The sequence below is a fragment of the Trichechus manatus genome, unplaced genomic scaffold (genome assembly GCF_000243295.1).
Source record: "Trichechus manatus latirostris isolate Lorelei unplaced genomic scaffold, TriManLat1.0 scaffold00042, whole genome shotgun sequence".
Classification (NCBI taxonomy): Eukaryota; Metazoa; Chordata; class Mammalia; order Sirenia; family Trichechidae; genus Trichechus; species Trichechus manatus.
In genome coordinates this window covers 10038412-10063250 of record NW_004443978.1, presented here as the reverse complement: position 1 = coordinate 10063250, position 24839 = coordinate 10038412, and the positions used below count along the sequence as shown (strand labels likewise).

Sequence of the window (24839 nt, the reverse complement as noted above, 5' to 3'; positions counted from 1 at the left end):
GGTATATGTTTTGCATCGTTTACTTATGTTTCAGAAGCCTGAGGTGTTTAGTGATCCTGTCTTACCTGATTGGACTCAAACTTTAAACTTGATCGCCCCTGTGGCGAGCATTTGCTGAAATCTCTGCACAGTTCATTCAAGCTTCCAGCTGTTATTATTCACCTGAGTTCCTTCTTGTCTCACCTTATGCTTGCATAATTCAGGATTCAGCCAACGATTTTAGGGGGAGCTCTAACTCTATATGTAGAGTTTGGGTCTCCATCCTTTATTGCTCCCACTTTCTTAGGTTTTTGTCATGTAATTTCCAGACATTCTGGCACCTACAGAGACTGGGAAGTGTCCTCAGATGAAAAGCCAGTTAAATACAGGTCTGTGCATCCCTTCTTTCAAGGGTCATATCCTCTCCAGTTTCCAACTGCTTTTGGTTGCAGTGCCTTCAGATAGTTGCTTTTTATATTTTGTTTAGGGTTTATGGTTATTACCAGGAGGATTAGTTTGATATAAGCTATTCTACCAGTATCAGACGCAGTGGTTAAGCTATCGGCTGCTCACCAAAAGGTCGGTGGTTTGAATCCACCAGCCACTCCCTGGAAACCTTATGGGACAGTTCTGCTCTGTCCTATAGGGTTACTCAACGGGTTTGGTTTTTTTTTGTTTGTTTGATTTCTTTAATTTATTAATTTTTTTTCCTAAAAACATTACTTTCTTTTCTTTCCCCCAGTTTCTGCTTTTTGTTTTCTTTCTGCTTTCTAGAGTTGAATGCAAATAAAAACCATGAGTTTTTGTTTATTTTTTAACCTAGTACATTGGTAATTAAAAAACTGATGAAATCTCAAGTATTGTCAAAAAATGTGGGGAAGGGGTACTCTCATAAATGGTGGTTGGTATTGTGAGTTGGTATGCCCTTGGAAGGGCAGTTTGGCAGTGTAAACGTGTGGTCATTCTTAGGCCTAGTAATTCCACTCCTTTGTCACTCGTACAAAAATACTGACACGTGCAAAAAGGTGTTGATTGTAACCTTGTTGGTAACAGATAAACACTGCAATCTCGTGTCAATTGGTAGAGGTATACTTGGTTAAAGAAAAATATGGTCTGCCATAGGAACAGTATGACAGCTTTAACAAGAATGGAGTTAGGTCTATGAGTGTGACATGCAAATAGTCTCAAGACATTAAATGATAAGTCGCAGAACAACAGATGTTTTCCATTTGTGGGAAAATAGCATTTTTTGCACATGTACACAGAGATAAATGAAAATGAGTAGACAAGGGTATAACTCAAAGAGCGTTCACTGAACAGTTGACAGCAGTCACTGTGGGAAAGGGTGTGGTCTGGAGCAGGGTGCAGGAGGAGAAGTCAACTCCTTACTTTATAGCCTTCTGACCTCTCTGAATTCTTTCTGGTGCTAACTAACATGTTAACTACATGCGTAATTAAATATAATGAAATTAAGCCACAAAAAATAAATTTCTTAAAAAATGCTCTTTGACTTCCCTTATAGATGATTTGCGTTTTACTTTATTTCTTTCCTGATCGCTTCATCCTAATCATAATATTTATTTGTTTAACCTGAATTCATTATTTCAAAATTAATAAGTCATTCTTCTAGCCAGTGTTCGCCCAAATTATGACTTTAGGCTTCACTGGTTGTGTTCTCACTACCATGTTTTCTCTGCCCTGACTACCCCATTAAAAATTGTATATCTTTTACTTTATTTTTAAATAATATTTTGTATTTTCGGTGGAAGGATACACAGTAAAACAGATTCCCATTCAACAGTTTCTGCACATATTGTTCAGCGACATTGGTTACATTCTTCACATTGTATCAGCATTGTCACTGCGTCTGTTCTAGTTGTTCCGTTCCCATTAACCTAGTCTCTCAACCCCATAACCTCATCTATGCTTTAGAGTGTTTATTGACCATTTGGTCTCGTGTAGATGGATTTTCAAAAGAGCATAGTTTTCAACGGTGATATTCATTACTTTATGAGCTAACATGCTGTTTAACTGAAAGGTGACTTGAGGGGATAGTTTCAGTTCAGTGCTTAAAGAATATCTCATGGCAGTAACCTGGGAGGTTCCTCGTGGCTCAGTGGGTCAAGTAAGTCTGGATTTTTTAAAAATTTGAAGTTCTATTCCACTTTGTTCTTCCTTTCTATCAGGATCCATCTATTGTGGTCTTGATTAGAATGTACAATAGTGGTAGCTGGACACCATCTAGTTCTTCTGGTCTCAGGGTAGAGGATGCCATGGTTCATGTAGACAGTCCTGTAGATTGGTTCCTTCTCTGAGTCTTGGGTTTCCTCCTTTCTCTTTTGCTCTAGATGAGTGGATACCAATAGTGGTATCTTAGATGGCCACTCACAGGCTATTAAGACCACGGACGCTACTAACCAGACTAGGATGTAGAACATAACTTTTATGAACTGTATAATGCCAATTACCTTACTTTTTAATGAAAAATTTCAAAATTAAATGGAGACAATAGTGTAATGAACATCCTTAAATGCATCGTCTTGATTTAACACTCCTTAGTATTTTGCTGTATTTGCTGCATCTTTTGTGGTGTGTGTGTGTGTGTGTGTGTGTGTGTGTGTGTGTGTGTGTGTCGTACTTAAGAATTTTTTTTTTTATGAGGAAGTTTATTTTACATTGTTTGAGGACATTTTATTTGGGAGTTTCTAGACAGGACAGACTAGATACCTACCAGAGACTATGTCTTACTTGTTTTTTTATTTTTTAATACTTTATTTTAATTTTAGAGAAAATTTACATAGCAAATTAGGTTCTCATTTAATGATTTCTGTTCATATTATTCAGTGACATTGGTTACACTTTTCACAATGTGTCAACGTTCTCATTATTTCCATTCTGGTTGTTCTGTTTCCATTAATCTAGCTTCCTTGTCCCCCCTTTACTTCTCATCTTTGGTCTAGGGTAGATGTTGACCATTAGGTCTCATTTATATGATTGTTTAGAGGAGCACAGTACTCACAGGTGATATCATTTATTTTATGAGCTACTCTGTCTTTTGGCTGATACATGACCTCCGGGAGTGGTTTTAGTTCCAAGTTTAAAGGGTATCCCAGGGCGATAGTCTCGGCGGTTCCTCTAGTCTCTACTGGTCCAGTAAATCTGGCATTTTTTTTAGGAATTTGAGTTTTGTTCTACATTTTTTTCCCCATTCTATCCAGGACCATCTATTGTGTCCCTGGTCAGAACAGTTGATAGTGGTAGCTGGGCACCATTTAGTTCTTCTGGTCTCAAGGTAGGTGAGGCTGTGGTTCGTGTAGACTATTAGCACTGTAGACTAGTTTCTTCTTGAGCCTTTTGTTTCCCTCTTTCCCTTTTACTTCAGACACATAGAGACTATATCTTACACGGCCATTTGCAAGCTTTTAAGACCCCAGATGTTGCTCTCCAAACTAGGATGTATAACATTATCTTTTATGAGCTATGTTATGCCAATTGACTTAGTAGCCCCCCAAGACTATAGTCCTAAGCCCTCAAACCCAATAACCCTATCTCGCGAGGTGTTTGGTTATGTCTAGGAAGTATCCATAACTGTGCCCCCATGTGCTTTTATTTTACTGTATTTTTATGCAAATAACGCGTGCCTTCTATGGTTGTTTGCCAACTGTGGCCTCCCCGGGAGGTATTTTCTTAAGAGCCATCCTGCCAATTTTTTTAACATGTTGCTGTAAAAAAAAATTAGCATAGCATGCTTACGAAAATACCTCACGGGGGGAGGGCACGGTTGACAAACAAATGTAGAAGGCACGCATTATTTGCATAAAAATACGGTATATATGCATATATATATGCTGCACACACAAACATGATATACATTTGCCCTCAGAAACACCTGTACATGCACACCCGTTTATTCATATGTTCTTACCAAAACAAAACCCATTGCTGTCAAGTCTATTCCGACTCGTAGTGACCCTATATGACAGAGTAGAACTGCCTCATAGGGCTTCCAAGGAGCAGCTGGTGGATTTGAACTGCCAACCTTTTGGTTAGCAGCTGAGCTCTTAACCACTGTGCCACCAGGGCTCCTGTATATGTATAGGTAAGCACATATGGGAGGCCTGGCGGCTCAGTGGTTAAGCGTTTGGCTCTAACCAAAAGGATGGCACTTCAAATCCACCAGCTGCTTCTTGGAAACCCTGTGGGGCAGCACTACTCTGTCCTATAGGGTCGCTATGAGTTGGAATCGACTCGATGGCAATGGGTTTGGTTTGGTTTTGGTATACATACGTAGGCATACATATCTACCTAAGTAACCTCATACATGTTTATTGGTTGTTGTTGTTGTTGCAAAATTGTGTATGTTGTGGCTTTTACCAAAATTGTCCCTTAGTCTTGTGTGCTTCTTAGTGTCATCTTTTACCTTGGTCAAGCTGTCTGACTTTACCCGTATTCGGCATTGCCTTACCCATCATCAAAATTAACAAGTACATACTGTTGAGAAAATGGTTCTTCCCTCACTCCCATCCCTGGTAACCACCAAAGAATGCTGCTTTCTGTATGTATACCTATTCTTGTGTTTTTTATAATATAAAGATCATACAGCGCTAGTCCTTTTGTGATTGACTCATTTCACTCAGCATAATGTCCTCCAGGTTCATCCACATTATAGTGTCTTTTGAGAATTCGTCAGTATTGTTTATGGCAGCATAGTATCCCATTGTGTGTATATCCATTCATCTGTTGATGGGCATTTAGGTTGTTTCCATCTTTTGCTGTTGTGACTAGTGCTGCAGTGAACATAGCTGTGCATGTATCTGTTCACGTCAGTAGTTTTAGTTCTCTAGCATATATACCTAGGAGTAGGATTGCTGGATCATAGCTTTCTTTTTCTAGCTTTCTGGGAAGTGCCATACCATTCTCCATAGTGGTTCAAGGTGCTTAAGAATTTTTAAATATTTTTTTGTTAATGGAAAATTTTCAAACATATTCAAAAGAAGTGAAAATAGTGTAACAAACCCATACCCAGCTTTAACAGTCATCACCGTGTGGTGATCTTTGTTGCATTTTTCTTTGTCCCATTTTTTTCTGAATTGTTTTAAAGCAAGTCCCATAAATCATTTTCATCCATAAATCCTTCAGTATGCATTTCTTTAAAAAACAAATACAATACCATTTTCCCAACTGCCAAAGTAGTAATGCTGCATTAATATCGTTTTTAAAAAACCCATTGTCGTCGAGTTGATTCCAACTCATAGCGACCCTATAGGACAAAGTAGAATTGCTCCATAGGGTTTCCAAGGAGCAGCTGGTGGATTCAAACTGCTGACCTTTTGGTTAGAAGCTGTAGCTCTTAACCACTGAAACTAACTAACTAATATCATTTATTGTCAGGTTAGTTTTCGTGTTTACCCCACAGCCTGGAAAACATCTTCTACATTAGGTTTGTTAGGATCAAGAGAGCTTGGGGCTGAATGTGTCAAAGGCCTGACTCTCTGGGCCTTTTTCCAGGTCGCTGTGAGTCGGAATTGACTTGACGGCATCGGGTTTGGTTTTTGGTTTTGGTAGAGAACTGAACTGTTACAGCCCCGATTGTGGGGATGGAGAGCAGGCCCTGCTTCCCTCACGGGAGAGCATTTCCACCTGACACTCTCTTTCTGTTTTCCTTACCCAGATCTGGCTTCTGAGATACCCTCCTTCTTTAGGGAGCCCAGGAGAAAATGACCACAGGGCCCTGGAAAGCCAGGGGAGAGGTGAGTGTCTCCTGCGTTTCCATACCATCACAGGATGGATGCATTCCTTTCTCTTGCCCTGACTATCCTTGGTACCTGGCAGAGTCCAGCTCCAGTCCTGGAGGTGTGATACATCTTCCCTGCGGCCCTCCCTCAGCTTCCCTCTCTGCTCCACACATCGCTCACTCTTTCACCAAGGATTAACTCTGCACAACACACAGTTCCACTCTACAGGATAGAGTTCAGCTCCAACACAGGTACAGGTTGCTGCACCTCCCGCCCCCCATTCTTTATTCTGCCACTAGGTACCTTTTACCTTTTATTCCCCCAGGTGGTCCCTCCCTGCCCACATTACAGGCTTCCTCTCTGCCTTTGCTCATGGCACCCCTTTCCTGCTCCCCACGTGCCTCATCTGGAATGCCTCAATCTTCCCTCTTCCCTTGATTCCTGCCAATCCTTCAAGACCAAGTTCCCAGGCCCCTCCCTGAAAACTTCCCTGATCTCTATCCTAGTGACCTCTCCATTTTGAAATCCTTTGACAAAGTGATTGAAAACCCTGGCTGTACTTGGGAACCTAGAAAAAAATGGATTTTCTGACCCTACCCCAGAGAATCTGATATAATTGATTTGGGGTAGGGCCTAGGTTACCTGTGATTTAAAAAAAAAAAAAGTTCAGGTGATTCTTACGTGCTATGTAAGAACACTGGTGAGAACACTATCACTCTTGTTTTCGCTTTTCCACTTGTGACTGTGTGCATGTTGGGTGTGCGTGGGCCTTGTGACTGCTGGTACTGTTGGCAGGGGTGGGTGTCTTAAAGCCATTCGCAGGACCACCCAGGTTAGGAAGGGGGAGCTGGCAGGTGAGACAGGTAATTTGACAGAAGGCAGCCCAGAGGGAGCGTCCTTGGGGAAAGCACAACAAAGGCTTAGTGTGAGAAACATGGTCTGGTGCTCAGGGAGTGCTGATGTGCTGAGGGGCGATTACAGAGCAAACCGTCTGGTAGCCTGAGAGACAGAGGCTGACCAGGAAGACCTCTGGCTAGCTGCTGACTGCACGGCTGGGCTAAGCAACCAGTGGTGGCCTGTAGCATTTGCCCGGCATGCTCAGATGTCTTGATTTTTCAAGAGGAGCCAGAAGGCAGGGTTTTCATGAGACATCCACCAGTGCTTGAACTGTGGAAAAAAGACAAAGTTTTAATGCACTGTGAGTCAAAACAAAACCTTACGGACTGCTGATTTTACCCCGCTTTTAAATCAGGATGAGGGCTAGACTGACGAGGGCTTGTAAGTTTTGCATCTGTACCCTCTCTCAGCCAGGACACCTTACTAAAGCAGTCTCAAATACTGGGATTTTTATCTAACACCACCTTCCAAAGCAGGGGTCAGCAAACTTTTCCTATAAAGGGCCAGGTGATAGTTATTTTAGGTGTTGTGGTCCATATCGTCTCTGTTGCAACCACTGAACTCTGTCATTATACTGTAAAAGCAGAAGGCAGTACACACACGAATGAGTTTGACTGTATTCCAATAAAACTTTATTTACAAAAACAGGTGGTGGGCCGAGTTTAGCCTGTTGGCCATAATTTGCTGACCCCTACTTTAGAGTCTGGATTTCCAGGTAGCACAGGGTTTTCATTTTATTTCTTTACTCTTGTTTAATTTTATATGTTATTTGCTCTTCTCTCTGCCTAGATTTAAAGTCCCCCAAAGCTAGGAACTCTTTATTTTTTACATGTACATCCCCAAACAGCCCATTCAGGACCTTGAATATATAGGTCCACAAATGCTGCTGGCTGGATAGAGATAGAAGTTTAAAGGTCTTGGAACACATGGCACCAGGGTCACAATCAAAGGCAGAATCTCGATATCTCACCTTCTTCCCCCAAGGCAGCCTTCTTGCCCCTCACCCTGGCCCATGGGCAAGGCTGGCTCCTGGGTGAGCAGGGCTGTGTTTTGTGTTACAGACACACATGGCATTCAGGGATGTGGCTGTGGATTTCACTCAGGACGAGTGGAGGCTGTTGAGCTCTGCTCAGAGGACCCTTTACAGGGAGGTGATGCTGGAGAACTATGGCAACCTGGTCTCTCTGGGTAAGCGTGGCTTCTCTTAGGACTCACATTCTTGCTACTTAGCATTTTAGACTATGCTTGAAGCAGCCATCTTGCTTTTTTGACTTTGTCTTTGCATTGGGCCCCAAAACAAAGACATTCTGTTTCTTGTTTTCCCAGGGAAGGTTTGCATTCTCTAGAGTTAAAAATGAGATTGTGTGTGTATGTGTGAGAGAGAGAGAGAGATACCTGCATTTCTAGGCCTTTTCCCCCAAGCTGGGGCTCTCCTCCTAGGATATCTTCTAATAAGGGAAGTGTTCAGTCACCCAGCATGGAGTGTGCTCTCTCTTATCCTGTTTACCTTTACTCATCCCTTCCATTGCTGAGAGCTCATTATTCTCAGGTCTCTCATTCCACCTTTTGAAGTTCCCGTCCAGTTTGGCTGTGAGTTCTGGAATGGACCATTGAGCATGTAATTCACAGTCACCTTGTTTTCTTTTCTTGTGAGCAGGAATTCCATTTTCTAAACCAAAACTCATCATCCAGCTAGAGCAAGGGAAAGAGACCTGGAGAGAGGAGAAAAAATGTCCACCAGCCATCTGTCCAGGTGAGTGAGGAACACTGGAGAGATGGGGCACAGAGCAGTCAGCAGCTCAGGTTGGGAGGGAGGAAGCATGGCTCAGGACTAGGGAGAAAGCTATTCTCTGACCTCCTAGGCTGGTGTTTAGATTGCCTGGCACTGCCTTCCTTCATCCTTACTAAGTGAGGGGCTTCTGTGGTGTCTCTTGTCTCCTTCCTCCCCTACGAAGCCTTTCTTCTCACTGGGTTTGCCTTCTGTAGCCTACTCGGTTCTTCTCCATATTTTGTTGATACTATTTTAAACAAAAACCAGATAAGAATGTGGAAAAAACTGAGTGAGCTAGAGAAAGAAAACAAGCTCAGTGGGAGGAAGGAAGGCTAAAAAATCAATTGAGAAATTCAAATGGAATTCTAAAACACTTGGGAGCTAAGAATGGTTTTTACATTTTTTAATGGTTGCATTTTAAATTGTGAATAGATAACTCCATTACTATAACTTTGACTATGAGAATCAGCATGAAGCTGGTTCCTATGAGGCAGAGTTTGAATATATCTCCACTTTCCAACTTCTCCATTTATTTCTGACATAAGCCATCCAACAGCACTCTCTCTCTCCTTACTGGATTGGGTAATTCGTTGTAACACCCACAAAACTCAGAATCACCGTACCTGTGATAACTATTTTTATATAACATAGAAAGATACAAACATGAAGGTTTGCATGGGGCAGATCTGAGGGGTTCCAGCACAGAGGACCTGCTTACCCTTCCAAATGCTCCATGACGTCACCCTGGGGCAGAGGTGCCTCCTGGCCATGCAGCTCTTGGGGGTGACATGCCCCATGTGAGTGCAGCTTTTCATCTCTGCTTCGCTCCACTCTCCAGGTCTGCTGACTGTCTCCACCACTTCTGGCACCGTCACTGCCATCCTCTACAGCTCTAAGCGTGTTACAGCTCTTTCACCCATATCTGGGAGGGTTTCCTAATGTCCTAATGGGCACACCACCCTCTCAGCTCTCAGCCAAGAAGCTCCCTAATAAGGTCGACCCCTAAATGCTCCACTTGGCCCCTGAGCTCGAGGTGGGCCTGTGCCTCTGCTCTCCTGGGCCTCTTCCTCCCCACACTGCGGCCTCTGGGCCTGTTTCTGATCTCCACTGTTTCTGATGCCATTGCAGCTCTAAGTGTGGACAGCTCGTTACCAGGGCTAGGAGTGGTCTCAGCACAGGGCCTCCCTCCAGGCGCTTGTCAACCAGGAGGCTCTGAAACCTCTATGTTGGGAGCTTTTTGTAAACCATTCCTCGTGCTTCTAGTCAGTCACAAGGTGGGACCTCCCTAGCCAGATGGAGCCCAGTTACTCCCTTCCCCAACATGCTTTATTCTGTAGCTGTCATTGGTATTATCACATCTGCATACATCATAAACTCCCTAATACAATATTAAAATATTTGCTTTTCTCACTCACATGTATTTTAAAGAATTAAGAGGAAAAAATGTACTTTTATATTTATCCTGTTTGTGCTCTTCATTTTTTTCTTGAATGTTTGAGTTTTCACATGATAATCATTTTCTTTCACCCTGAAGGACTTCATTTAGCATTTCTTATGGTGTAGTTGGCAGTGTTTTCTCTTATTTTTTGTTTTTCTGAAAATGTCTTTATTTCACCTTCATCTTCATTCTTGAAGGTTATTTTCACACTGGACATAGAAATCTGGTTGTTATAAAAAGATAAGACTTAATGGTCTTAGAGACTGGAGGAAGCTCTGAAACTATGGCCCCCAGACGCTCTGTTAACCCAGAACTGAAACCATTCCTGAAGCCGACTCTTCAGACAAAGATTAGACAAGACTATAAAACAGAAAAGAATACATGTGAGGAGTGCGCTTCTTAGTTCAGTCAGATACACGAGACCAAATGGGCGGCTCCTGTCTGGAGGCAGGATGAGAAGGCAGGAAGGGACAGGAACTGATTGAATGGTCACAGGGAACCCAGAGTGGAAAGGGGGACTGTGCTGTCACATTGTGGGGATTGCAACTAATGTCACAAAACAATATGTGTATAAATTTGTGTATGAGAAATTAAAAAGAAACCTCTGGTTATTGTTGTTAGGAGCTGTTGAGTTAGTTCCAAACAAAACACTACCCAGTCCTGTGCCATCCTCACAATCACTGTTATGCTTGAGCCCATTGTTGCAGCCACTGTGTCAGTCCATCTCATTGAGGGTCTTCCTCTCTTTTGCTGACCCTCTACTTTACCGAGCATGATGTCCTTCTCCAGGGACCGATCCCTCCTGATAACACGTCCAAAGTATGTGAGACACAGTCTCGCCATCCTTGCTTCTAAGAAGCATTCTGGCTGTACTTCTTCCAAGACAGATTTGTTCATTCTTTTGGCAGTCCATGGTATATTCAGTATGCTTTGCCAACACATAATTCAAAGACATCGATTCTTTGGTCTTATTCATTGTCCAGCTTTCACGTGCATATGAGGTGATTGAAAACACCACGGCTTGGGTCAGGCACACTTTAGTCTTTGATGTGGCATCTTTGCAGCAGATTTGCCCAGTGCAGTGTGTCTTTTGATTTCTTGACTGCTGCTTCCATGGATGTTGATTGTGGATCCAAGTAAAATGAAATCCTTGACAACTTCAGTCTTTTCTCTGTTTATCATGATGTTGCTTATTGGTCCAGTTGTGAGGATTTTGTTTTCTTTATGTTGAGATGTAATCCATACTGAAGGCTGTGGTCTTTGATCTTCATCAGTAAGTGTGTCAAGTCCTCTTTGCTTTCAGCGAGCAAGGTTGTGTCATCTGCATATGGCAGGTTGTTAATGAGTCTTCCTCCAGTCCTGATGCAGCATTCTTCATATAGTCCAGCTTCTCAGATTATTTGCTCAGCGTACAGATTGAATAAGTATGGTGAATGTATACAACCCTGACACACACCTTTCCTGAGTTTAAACGATGTAGTATCTGCTTGTTCTGTTCAAATGACTGCCTCTTGATCTTTGTACAGGTTCCTTATGAGCATAATTAAGTGCTCTAGAATTCCTATTCTTCGCAATGTTATCCATAATTTGTTATGATCTATACAGTGGAATGTCTTTGCGTAGTCAAAACACAGGTAAACATCTTTCTGGTATTCTCTGCTTTCCGCCAAGATCCACCTGACATCAGCAATGATATTCCTGGTTCCATATCATCTTCTGAATCTGGCTTGAGTTTCTGGCAGTTCCCTGTCAATGCACTGCTGTAGCCACTTTTGAATAATCTTCAGCAAAATTTTACTTTTATGTGATATTAATGATACTGTTCAATAATTTCCGCATTTGGTTGGATCACCTTTCTTTGGAACAGGCATAACTATGGATCTCTTCCAGTCAATTGGCCAGGTAACTGTCTTCCAAATTTCTTTGCATAGATGAGTGAGCACCTCCAGTGCTGCATCCATTTGTTGAAACATCTCAGTTGGTATTCCGTCAATTCCTGGAGCCTTGTTTTTTGCCAATGCCTTCAGTGCAGCTTGGACCTCTTCCTTCAGTACTATCCATTCCTGAACATATGCTACCTCCTGAATTGGTTGAACGTCGACCAATTCTTTTTGGTATGGTGACTCTGTGTATTCCTTCCATTTTCTTTTGATGCTTCCTGCATTGTTTAATATTTTCGCAGTAGAATCCTTCAATACTGCAACTCGAGGCTTGAATTTTTTCTTCCGTTCTTCAAGCTAAAGAAATGCTGAGCTTGTTCTTCCTTTTTGGTTTTCTAACTCTGGTCTTTGCCTGTGTCATTATAATACTTTACTTTGTCTTTTCAAGCTGCCCTGGGTTGGTAATTTATATTTTTTTAGCACTTGAAAGATACTGTTTCACTGTCCTGGCTTCCGTTGTTTTTAAAGTGAAGTCAGCTGTCATTTGCATCATTTTACCCTGAATGTAATACGTCTTTTTTTTTTTTTTTACCCCCTCTGGTTACTTTCCAGGTTTTCTCTGTGTTTTGGTTTTCAACAGTTTGACTATGATGTGCTTGCCTGGGTGTGCTTTTCTTTTTCTTTTTCCTGCTTGGGGTTTGCTAAGATTCTTGAATCTATAAATTTATGTCCAAAAACAAATTTAGGGAATTGTTAGGTGTTAATTCTTCACATGTTTTTTCTGCCCCATTCTTTCTCTCTCCTTTTATGCCTCCAAGTACATGTGTTAGTTCCTTTATATCTTTATATTGTCCTACAGGTTATTGAGCTTGTCCAATACTCTAAAATCTTTTCTGTTTTCTTCAGGTTGGATAATTTCTATTGATCTGTCTTCAGGTTTACTGTCTCTTCTGTCATTTCCAATGTGCTGTTAAGTCCTGGCAAGTGAATTTTTCATTTCAGATGTTGTATTTTTCAGTTCTATTATAATTTTCTGTTTCTGTGATGAGAGTCCGTGTCTGTATATTAATTATGAACAAATTTGCCTTTACCCTGTTTAACATAGCTGTTACTTTAAAATCCTTGTATTACAATACCAACATCTAGATCATCTTGTGGCCAATCTCCATTGATTGTCTCTTATTTATTAACCACATTTTTCTATATGCCTATGTATGCTCAGTAGTTCAAGATTATAATACGGACATTGTAAATGATATATTTTAAGGACTGTAGATTCTATTACATGTTAATGGTCTTCTGAAGAGTGTTAATTCTTTGGTTTCTCTCTCTCTCTTTTTCAGTTAATTTGGTAGAGATTGTACTCCACACTCTGACTCTACTGTGATGGGTAGTAGCAGCTGAAATCACTGTTCAGTTCTTTTTAAAATTTTTGCCTTAGCTAGGTTGCTTACAGTCTGCCTTGTGCATGCCTAGTTCAGATGTCAACCAGAGAGTTGAGCAGAGCTTATATGCAGGTTATGAGACTCTCTTTCTGTGATTCTTTCATTTCTGGAAGTTTCCACTTATTGGAGTGATAGGCCCCAACTCTTCCTTCTGATTCCTTAATCCAATAAGATTGCCATTTTTCGCTATTCTGCAGCTGGGACCTGCTTTCAAGCAAAAACCTGTAAAAATGGGATCTACCCAGAGCTGTTCTCTCTTTCCAAGTATCGGATTCACTCTACTTTCTGCCACTTTTGGTCAATCACCAGTGCCTTCTGATGGTTGATTTTTGTATTTTGTCCAGAGCTATATTTTCAACATATATGAATTTAGGCCAATATGAATTATTCCACCATTACTAGAAGCAGGATTTTCACCCTATCTTTTGTTGTGTACTGTCAGACCTTCTCCTTAATTTCTGTGTCTATTTCTATACATATCTCTTTTGTGATGTGATTTAAGTAGTGTTAAAGTGAGTTGCTGCTATTTCTTTTACTTTTTCACTGAGTCTCGGGGTTTTTTTTTGTTTGTCTGTTTGGTCACTAATTATTATCTTTCCTTTTTTATTCTGAGGTCTTTTTTTTAAGGTTATGCTTGATAATAATTCACTAATACTTCATTATTGCTTAATATATGTTTTCTGAAATGTTTATTAACTTCATTTGTTCTAAATATTTTAACATTTTTACATTCTTCACAATTTTATCAATCAGTATGGGACTCTTAAGAAAGTTATGAATGTTAATATATTTTCAAGAAAAAATAAATATTTGAAAAAAATTTTTTAAATCGAAATTAAAGATTCTCTTCACCAATCCCATTCTTATTCCCTGCTGGTAACCAGTGTTAACAGTTAGGTGCATATCTGTTTCGATTTTTTTCAGTGTAGAGATGTGTGTTTGCAGTTTTTTTTTTTTAAATTATGTATAATAATTTACATTCTCTTTTCCAAATTGCTTATTTCATAGAAATGCCTCATATAATATTCATTATATAATTTCATAATTAAAAATTCTGGATTGGTTGTTATTTATTTCAGTATCTGTTAATTATAAACAGTATTACTGTGAATATCTTACCATGTGGAATTTTAAACATTGTTTTGACTATTTCTGTAACATCAATTACTAGAAGCAAAATTCTAAATTAGACTATATCTCCATTTTTAAAAGGTTGCTCTGAATAAATTTGAACAAAGTTACACTGCTGATAGTAGTATGTTATTCTCCATGTCTCCATGCCTTAAATAACAGTGAATAGTATTGATATTTTTAAATTTTTGATAATCTGATAAGGGAAAAATGGAATCTCATTTTTGTAGTTCTTTTATTAGTGAAGTCAAACAACTTTTCAAATGTTTATTTGCCATTTGTATTTTTTAGGAATGTTGCCTATTTCTCATTCTTAGGCCCCTTTTCTCTTGATTTATAAATTGTGGAGCCCTGGTGGTGCAGTGATTAAGAGCTTGGCTGCTAACCAAAAGGTCAGCAGTTTGAATCTACCAGCTGCTCCTTAGAAACCCTTTGGGGCAGTTCTACTCTATTCTCTAGGGTTGCTATGAGTCGGAATCGACTCAGTGGCAATGAGTTTGGGGTTTTGTTTTGTTTTTTTTGGCCAGAGGAACGAACAAGTCTGTCTTGGAAGAAACACAGCCAGAGTGCCCCTTGGAAGCAAGGAGACTTCATCTCATGTACTTTGGACATGTTATCGGGAAGGACATCATGCTTGGTAAGGTAGAGGGTCAGCAAAAAAGAGGAAGACCCTCAACGAGGTGGATTGACACAGTGGCCGCAACAATGGGCTCAAACATGGCAACAATTATGAGGATGGTGCAGGACTGGGCAGCGTTTCATTCTGTTACGCATAAGGTTGGTATGAGTTGGAGCCCACTTCACATGGCACCTAACAACAACAACAAAATCTTGAATGTGTGAGTAACTCTTAAATGCAGTAAGAAGACAAACAACCTGATTTAAAAATGGACAAATGATTTGAAAGGACACTTGACAAAGAAGACATCCAAACGGCGAAAAAGCACATGAAAAGACGTTCACTATCATTAACCCTTGGAATCCTGGTGGTGCAGTGGTTAAAGTGATCAACTGCTAACTGAAAGGTCAGTAGTTCAAACCACCAGTGGGTCTGTGGGAGAAAGATATGGCAGTCTGCTTCCGTAGAGATTTACAGGCTCGGAAACCCTATGGGGTCGCTATGAGTTGGAATTGACTAGACGGCAGTGGGTTTGGTTTTTTTTCTTTTTGATTTATCGTTAATCATTAGGGAAATGTAAGCTGAAACCTTGGTGAGATACCACTACACCTACACTGGAATGGCTAAAATTAAAAAAAAAAAAAAAGGTGAAGTAGCAAGTATTGATGAGAGTATGGAGCTCCTGTAACTCCAAACATTGCTAGTGGGAATGGAAAAATGGTACAGCCACTTTGGAAAACAGTTTGGCAGTTTCTTATAAAGTTAAACGCTTAACCATATGACCCAACACTTTCAGTCCTAGGTATTTACCAAGGAGAAATTGATGCATATGTCTACATGAAGACTTATACCTGAATATTCATAATAAAAAAAATACAAAAAATCTAAATACAGAGTATTTAGCAGAAAATGTCAAAGAAATTCTCTTTATGATTAGGCACAAGATAGGAATACTCACTGTTGCTAGTACTGTACGTGGTTCTGGAGAATCTAGGTAATGCAGTGTGACAAGAAGCTGATGCAAGAGGCATCATCAGTGGGTCTTTTTTATTATTATTATTTGTTTGTTATATGGTTGTATACCTAGAAAATTCAGAAGACTCTAAAATACTGTTATGACTATTACATAGACTAGTAAGATGGCTCGATGAAAGAAAAATACATACAAATAAAAGCTAGCAGTCACTGAGTGTTTTATATGTGTCAGATCACTTGTGTGAAGAAAATGGAACCTTAGTGAAGCATACAAAATGAGATATAAAGAAGGGGAAAGACAGACTTTCTTCCTGGATGAAAAGATTGATTATTCAAGGATTTGAATACTTCCTGAATTAATATGTAAGTGAAATAATGTATTAAACAGAATCCAGTCTTGTGGAGAATAAGAGTCTGAATAGACTTACAAGTAGCTTTTTTTATAAAGTTTGCTTTACAAGATACATGAGTGAGAATAGCCAAGGCAGTATTGAAAGAGTATAACCAAGAGATGTGGCTTGCCTTAATAGATACTAAGATGTTGCAACCACACTACAGTGAAATAAAGCAGTTTAATATTGTGGCTTAACCAAACCTTTAGGTCTGAAAGTTCAGAAACAGGCCCATATCTAAATGGGAGTATAGTCATATAGTAAAAGGTATGTCACACCATGATTGCTTAAGAAATGCCTCTGTGAGATAACTGACTGTGCTTTAAAGAAGAAATTCAAATTCCTAATTTGTGTCATATCTAAAAATTTTTACGTTGATCATAAACCAAAGAAAAACCAAACCCATTGCCGTTGAGTTGATTCCGACTCATAGCAACCCTGTAGGACAAAATAGAACTCCCCAGAGGGTTTCCAAGGAGCATCTGGTAGAGTTGAACTGCCAAACTTTTGGTTAGCAGCCAAGCTCTTAACCACTACACCACCAGGGCTCCATTGATCATAGCTGTAACTAAAAATATTTTACTATAAGAAATACTAGAATAAAGCATTGAATGTGGAGAAATTCTTTGTGTGTGTGACAAAATGGCCACAAACCATAATGAAAAAGATGAACAAGTCAAAAACTGGTCAATTAATAGTATAAAATACCCGCCTTACAATCAATAGAAAATGAGGCAACTCACATGACCATGTAAATTATGGAGGAAGAAATTAAAATAGCCAGTGATCACACGTAAAAATATGTAACCTCTCTATTTAACTAAACACAAATTAAAGCAACATGGACTGTCATTCCCCTCATCAGATTTGCACACATTGAAATGATTGACAGCATCCTGGATATGTGAGGATAGAGAGAAAATGGGCACTCTCAAAACATGTGGATGTTCCTATCATTTAGGGGACTGTCTCACAGCATTTATAAAAATTGGTCATTGTGTTTCATATATTCTGGCTAGATTACATCCACAAACTAATAATATCATTACGTAAAGGGTATATAATGCAGTTCTGTTTGTAACACCTAAACTTGGCAGACGTTGTATAGCTCTGTTAATAGAGGAATATGTTGTCTATTACATTTAAAAGATAATTAATACATTATTTAATTTATGGCCTGGTATAGGCAAGTGCTATGAAACCATTAAAAAGAATAACAGATACTTAATCATATATTATTACATGAAAAAGTTGCAATGTTTATAGCTGTACACAACTTGTACAAGGCAAGGTCATGGGAGCTCCATAGACAGTCCAAACTCCTGAGGGACTGAATTGCTGGCCAGAGGGCTGTGGGGACCATGGTCTCGGGGAACATCTAGCTCAATTGGCATAACATAGTTTATAAAGAAAATGTTCTCCATTCTACTTTGGTGAGTAGCATCTGGGGTCTTAAAAACCTGTGAGCAGCCATCTAAGATACTCCACTGGTCTCACCCCTTCAGGAGCAAGGGAGAATGAGCAAAACTAAAGTTACATGGCAGAGATTAGTCCAAAGGACTAATGGACCACAACTACCACAGTCTCCACCAGACTGAGTCCAGTACACTAGATGGTGCCTGGCTACCACCACTGACTGCTCTGACAGGAATCACAGTAGACGGTCCCGGATGTAGTTGGAGAAAAATGTAGAACAAAATTCTAACAAAGACTGGACTAATACTGGCCTGACAGAGACTGGAGACACCCCGAGAATGGCCCCCAGAGACCCTTTTAACTCAGTGACAAAGTCACTCCTGAGGTTCACCCTTCAGCCAAAGATTACACAGGCTCATAAAACAAAATGAGACTAAAGAGGCACACCAGCCCAGGGGCAAGGACTAGAAGGCAACAGGGGACAGGGAACCTGGTAATAGGGAACCCAAGATCGAGAAGGGAGAGTGTTGACATGTGGTGAGGTTGTTAACCAATGACATAAAACAATATGTGTACTGTTTAATGAGAAGCTAGTTGGTTTTGTAAACCTTCATCTAAAGTACAATTTAAAAATATATGTATATATATATATATATATATATATAGCTGTAGTGTGGTTCAGTTTTTGTTAAATAAGTGTTTGAAATGAGTATGTATCAATATGTTTATATGAATGTAGGAGTATGTTTACCATTAACAGTTGTTACCTCTGGGGATAGAAATGGAGAGAATGGGACAGGGAGCTGCTGGAAATTTTTCTTTTTACTGAGCATTTTTTTTAAGGGTAGAGTTACAGATAACTTTAAGGAATTGTGTATATGTTTTAATTTTTAAAATTCTTGGGACAATTTTATATGTACTTCATGCACAGAGAGTATCTTTTCCTGGGTAAGAAATTTTCTGTCTCTGTTTTATAAAATTGAATTGAAGGTGTTGTTGTTAGGTGACACTGAGTCGGTTCCAACTCATAGTGACCCTACATACAACAGAACGAAATACTGCGTGGTCCTGCACCATCCTTAAGATCATTACTATGCTTGAGCCTATTGTAGCCACTATGTCAGTCCATCTTGTTGAGAGCCTTTCTTTTTTTCACTGATCCTCCACTTTTCCAAGCATGACGTCCTTCTCCAGGGACTAATCCCTCCTGATAACATATCCAAAGTATATGAGACAAAGTCTCGCCATCCTTGCTTCTAAGGAACATTCTGGCTGTACTTCTTCCAGGACAGATTTGTTCATTCTTCTGGCAGTCCATGGTGTATTCAGTATTCTTCGCCAACACCATAATTCAAGGGCATCAATTCTTACTTGGTCTTCCTTATTCATTGCCTAGCTTTCACATGCATATGAAGCGATTGAAAATACCATGGCTTGGGTCAGGCACAGATTACCCCTTAAAGTGACATCCTTGCTTTTCAACACTTTATAGAGGTCTTTTGCAGCAGGTTTGGCCAACAGAATACGTCGTCTGATGACCTGACTGCTGCTTCCATGGGCGTTGATTGTGGATCCAAATAACAATGAAATCATTGACAATTTCAGTCTTTCTCCGTTTATCTTGATGTTGCTTATTAGTCCAGTTGTGAGGATCTTTGTTTTCTGTATGTTGAGGTGTAATCCATACTGAAGGCTGTAGTCTTGGATATTCATCAGTAAGTGCTTCAAGTCCTCTTCATTTTCAGCAAGCAAGGTTGTGTCACCTGCTTATAGCAGGTTGTTAATGCACCTTTCTCTGATCCTGATGCCACATTCTTGTTCATATAGTCCAGCTTCTTGGGTTATTCACTCAGCATACAGATTGAATAAGTATGGTGAAAGGATACAACCCCCATGCACACCTTTCCTGATTTTAAACCACACGGTATCCCTTTGTACTTTTCAAACAACTGCCTCTTCATCTATGTACAGGTTCCTCATAAGCATAATTAAGTGTTCTGGAATTCCCATTTTTTGCAGTGTTATCCATAATTTGTTATGATCCACACAGTCGAATGCCTTTGCATAGTCAATAAAACACAGGTAAACATCTTTCTTGTATTCTCTGCTTTCAGCCAGGATCCGTCTGACACCAGCAATGATATTCCTCGTCCTATGTCCTCTTTGAGTCTGGCTTGAATTTCTGGCAGTTCCCTGTTGATGTACTGCTGCAACTGCTTTTGAATGATCTTCAGCAAAATTTTACTTGTGTGTAATATTAATGATATTGTTCAATAATTTCTGCATTCTGTTGAATCAGTTTTCTTTGGAATGGGCACAAATATGGGTCTCTTCAGTCAGTTGGCCAGGAAGCTGTCTTACAAATTTCTTGACATAGACCAGTGAGCACCTCCAGTGCTGCATCTGTTTGTTGAAACATCTCAATTAGTGTTCTGTAAATTCCTGGAGCCTTGTTTTTTGCCAGTGTCTTCAGTGCAGCTTGGACCTCTTCAGTACCATCAGTTCTTGATCATATGCTACCTCCTGAAATGGTTGAACATCAGCCAGTTCTCTTTGGTACAGTGACTGTATATTTCTTCTGTCTTCTTTTTTTTTTTTTTTTTGCTTTAACAAAGAGGAATTTATTCTCTCACAGTCTACTAGACTACAAGTCCAAATTCAGGGCATCAGCTCTAGCGGAAGGCTTTCTGTCTCTGTCAGCTTTGGAGGAAGGTCCTTGTCATCAGTCTTCCCCTGGTCAAGGAGCTTCTCAGTGCAGGGACCCTGGATACAAAGGATGTGTTATTCTCCTGGCTTTTGTTTCTTGGTGGTATGAGGTCCCTGTGTCTCTCTGCTCACTTCTCTCTTTTATATTTCAAAAGAGACTGACTTAAGACACAATCTAATCTTGTAGATCTCATCAACATAACTGCCGCTAGTCCATCTCATTAATGTCATAGTGATAGGATTTACAACGCATAGGAAAATCACATCAGATGACAAAATGGTGGACAAGCACAAAATACTGGGAATCGTGGCCTGGCTAAATTGATACATAGTTTTGGGGGATGCAATTCAATCCATAACAAATTCCTACCTTAAAATCACCAACACATAGACAGACACACATTCACAAGATTTGCCATATTATCAGTGGGAGGGGGTGAAAAAACATTAAAACGCATGCACACACAATACACACACGGACACACAAACACACGTTATTCCCTCACTATTAGTAATAGGCATTTTTCTGCTGACTCATACAATCCTGAGACTAGCCGAATGAACTCTGATCCCAAAATATGGGTGATCAGCAGAGTCATATGGGGGACTTTTTTTTTCCTCCCATTTTCCCTATTTCTTTTTATTTTTTCCCGTACAAAAATTTATACATACATTGTTATGTGACTCTAGTTGCTGTCCCCATACTGTGACAGCGCACTCCTCCTTTCCACCCCTGATTCTCATGTCCATTCAACCAGCTCCTAACTCTCTCTGCCTTCTCATCTCACCTCCGGACAGAAGCTGCCTGTTTAGTCTCTTGTATCTACTTGAGCTAAGAGGCACACTCCTCACAAGTACCACTTTATATCCCACAGTCCAGTCCAGTCCCTGTCTGAAGAGTTGGCCTCAGAAATTGTTTTAGTTCTGGGCTGATAGAAAATCCAGGGGCCATGCTTTCTGGGGTTCCCCTAGTCTCAGTCAGACCATTAAGTCTGGTCTTCTTAATAGAATTTGAGTTCTGCACCCCACCTTTCTCCTGTTCCATCTGGGACTCTGTGTTGTGTTCTCTGGCAGGGTGGTCATTGGTGGTAGCTGGGCTCTTCCATCTTTTGATGCTTCCTGCATCATTGAATATTTTCCCTGTAGAAACCCTGTAAACTGGAGGCTTGAATTTTTTCTTCAGTTCCTTCAGCTTGAGAAATGCCCAACATGTTCTTCTCTTTTGGTTTTCTATCTCCAGGTTTTTGCACATGTCATTATACTTTACTTTGTCTTCTCGAGCCACCCTTTGAAATTTTCTATTCAGCTGTTTGACTACATCATTTCTTACATTTGCCTTAGCTACTCGACGTTCAAGAGCAAGTTTCAGAGTCTTGTCTGACATCCATTTTGGTCTTTTTTTTCTTTCCTATCTTTTTAATGACCTCTTGCTTTCTTCATGTATGATGTCCTTGATGTCATTCCACAACTCATCTGGTCTTTAGTCATTAGTGTTCAATGAATGAAATCTGTTCTTGAGATGGTCGCTAAATTCAAGTGGTATATACTCAAGGTTGTCCTTTGTCTCTCTTATGGACTTGTTATTGTTTTCTTCAGCTTCATCTTGAACTTGCATGTGAGCGTTTGATGGTCTGTTCCGCAGTCGGCCCCTGGCCTTGTTCTGACTAATGATATTGAGCTTTTCCATTGTCTCTTTTCACAGTTATAGTCATTTGATTCCTGTGTATTCTGTCTGGTGAGATCCACATGTATAGTCACCATTTATGTTGTTGAAAAAAGGTATTTGCAATGAAGAAATCGTTGGCCTTACAAAATTCTATCATGCGATCTGCGGCATCGTTTCTTTCACACCAAGGCCATATTTTCCACCTACAGATCCTTCTTTGTTTCCAACTTTCACATTCCAATCACCAGTAATTTTCAATGCATCTTGATTGCATGTTTGATCAATTTCAGACTGCAGAAGTTGGTAAAAATCTTCAATTTCTTCATTTTTGGCCTTAGGGATTGGTGCATAAATTTGAATAATAGTCGTAGTAACTGGTCTTCCTTGTATGTGTATGGATATTATCCTACCACTGATAGCATTGTACTTCAGGATAGATCTTGAAATGTTCTTTTTGATGATAAATGCAACGCCATTCTTCAATTTTTCATTCCTGGCATAGTAGACCATATGATTGCCTGATTCAAAATGGCCAATACCAGTCCATTTCAGCTCACTAATGCCTAGGATATCGATGTATATGCATTCCATTTCATTTTTGACAATTACCGATTTTTCTAGATTCATAGTTCGTACGTTCCAGGTTCTGATTATTAATGGATGCGTGCAGCTGTTTCTTCTCATTTTGTGTCATACCGCATCAGCAGTTGAGGTCCCAAAAGCTTGACTCCCTTAAGGTTGACTCTACTTTGAGGAGGCAGGTCTTCCCCAGAGTCATCTTCACTGTGCCTTCCAACCTGAGGGGCTCGTCTCCTGGTACTATATGAAACAGTGTTCTGCTGCTGTTAAGGTTGTCACGGGCCAGTTTTTTTTTAGAAGTAGACACCAGGTCCTCCTTCCTAGACTGTCTTAGTCTGGAAGCTCTACTGAAACCTGTCCACCATGGGTGACCCTGCTGGTATTTGAATACTGGTGGCATAGCTTCCAGCATCACGGCAACACAAAAGCCCCCAAAGTATGACAAACTGACAGACGCATGGGGGTAGTCAGTCTAGTGGGAGTGAAATGGTATTTAATTGTGGTTTTGATTTGCATCTCTCTGTTGGCTAATGACGTTGAGCATCTTTACATGTGTTTCATGGCCATTTGAATATTCTCTTTGGTGAAATGTCTGTTCAAGTCCTTAGGCCATTTTATAATTGGGTTGTCTTTTTGTTGTTAAGTTGTCAAGGTTTTTTTTAGTATATTTTGGTTATTAGATTCTTATCAGATATGTGGTTTTCAAAGATACTCTCCTAGTCAGTAGTTTGTCTTTTCACATTTTTGGTAAAGTCCTTTGATGAATAAAAAAAGTATTTTTTATGAGGTCCCATTTATTTATTTTGTCTTTTGCTGTTGTGCTTTTGTTATTATTGCCTCTGCACTTTCTTCAGAGGATATTATGGTTTTAGTGTACACATTTAGGTCCTTAGTCCATTTTGAATTTGTTTTTGTGTATGGTGTGAGGCATGGATCCTGTTTCTTTTTTCTGCATGTGGAAATCCAGTTTTCCCAACACCATTTATTGAGACTTTTTTTCCCCATCAAATGGACTTAGACCACCCTTGTCAAGAATCAGTTGACCATTGATCTGTGGTATGGGATTATTTCTGGAATCTCAATTCTAGTCCATTGGTCTATATGTCTGTTGTTATACCAGGGCCAGGCTGTTTTGATTACTGTAGCTGTATAGTATGTTTTAAAATCATAAAGTGTGAGTCCCACTGTGTTCTTCTCTTTCAGCTTTGCTTTAGCTATTTGGGGCCTCTTGCCATTCCATATAAAGTTGAAGATTGGCATTTGCATTTCTGTAAAAAAGGCTGTTGGAATTTTGGTGGGGATTATATTGAATCTGTAGATCACTTTGGGTAGCATTGACATCTTAACAATATTAAGTCTTCTAATCCATGAACATGGAACATCTTTCTACTTTTTAAAGTCTTTTTTAACGCCTTCAGCAGTGTTTTATAATTTTCATTGTATAAATCCTTCATATCCCTGGTTAAATTTATTCCTAGGTATTTAATCTTCTCTTAGATGCTATTGTACATGAAATTGTTTCCCTAATTTGCCTTTCATATTTCTCATTGCTGGTGTATACAAACCCAACTGATTTTTGTTTGGTGAACCTGTACCCTGTAACTTTGCTAAGTTCCTCTATTAGTTCTAGAAGTTTTCTTGCTGACTCTTTGGGATTTTCTATACATAGGATCATATCATCTGTGAATAGAGATAATTTTACTTCTTTTTTTTCCAATCTGGATACCTTTTATTTCTTTTTCTTTTCTTATTGCTCTGGCTAGAACTGATAATACAATATTGAATAGAAGTGGTAAGAGCAAGCACCCTTGTCTTGTATCTGATTTCAACAGGAAAGCTCTCAGTCTTTCTCCATTAAATATAATGTTGGTAGTTGGTTTTTCATATATGTCCTTAATCGATAAGACAGTACACAGTACTGGGGAAGCCAGCACAACTTGTACAAGGAAAGGTCACGAAAGCTCCATAGACACATCCAAACTCCCTGAGGGACTGAATTGCTGGGCGGCGGGCTGTGGGGACCATGGTCTCGGGGAACATCTAGCTCAATTGGCATAACACAGTTTATAAAGAAAATGTTCTCCATTCTACCTTGGTGAGTAGCATCTGGGGTCTTAAAAGCCTGTGAGCAGCCATTTAAGATACTCCACTGGTCTCACCCCTTCGGAAGCAAGGGAGAATGAAGAAAACAGGATACAAGAAAAATCTTA

The 24839-nt window shown here is 39.9% G+C and overlaps 1 protein-coding gene across 1 annotated transcript in view; it reads left to right on the top strand.

Annotated features, from left to right (window-relative positions):
* ZNF133 (zinc finger protein 133) overlaps nucleotides 1-24839 on the top strand; it is a 40284-nt gene that overhangs the window by 6787 nt on the left and 8658 nt on the right. The window contains exons 2-4 of the mRNA XM_004376439.2: nucleotides 5651-5729; nucleotides 7673-7799; nucleotides 8269-8364. Of these exons, the coding sequence (XP_004376496.1) occupies nucleotides 5697-5729; nucleotides 7673-7799; nucleotides 8269-8364 (256 nt within the window). The 5' untranslated portion in view covers nucleotides 5651-5696. The remainder of the gene's footprint in view (nucleotides 1-5650; nucleotides 5730-7672; nucleotides 7800-8268; nucleotides 8365-24839) is intronic.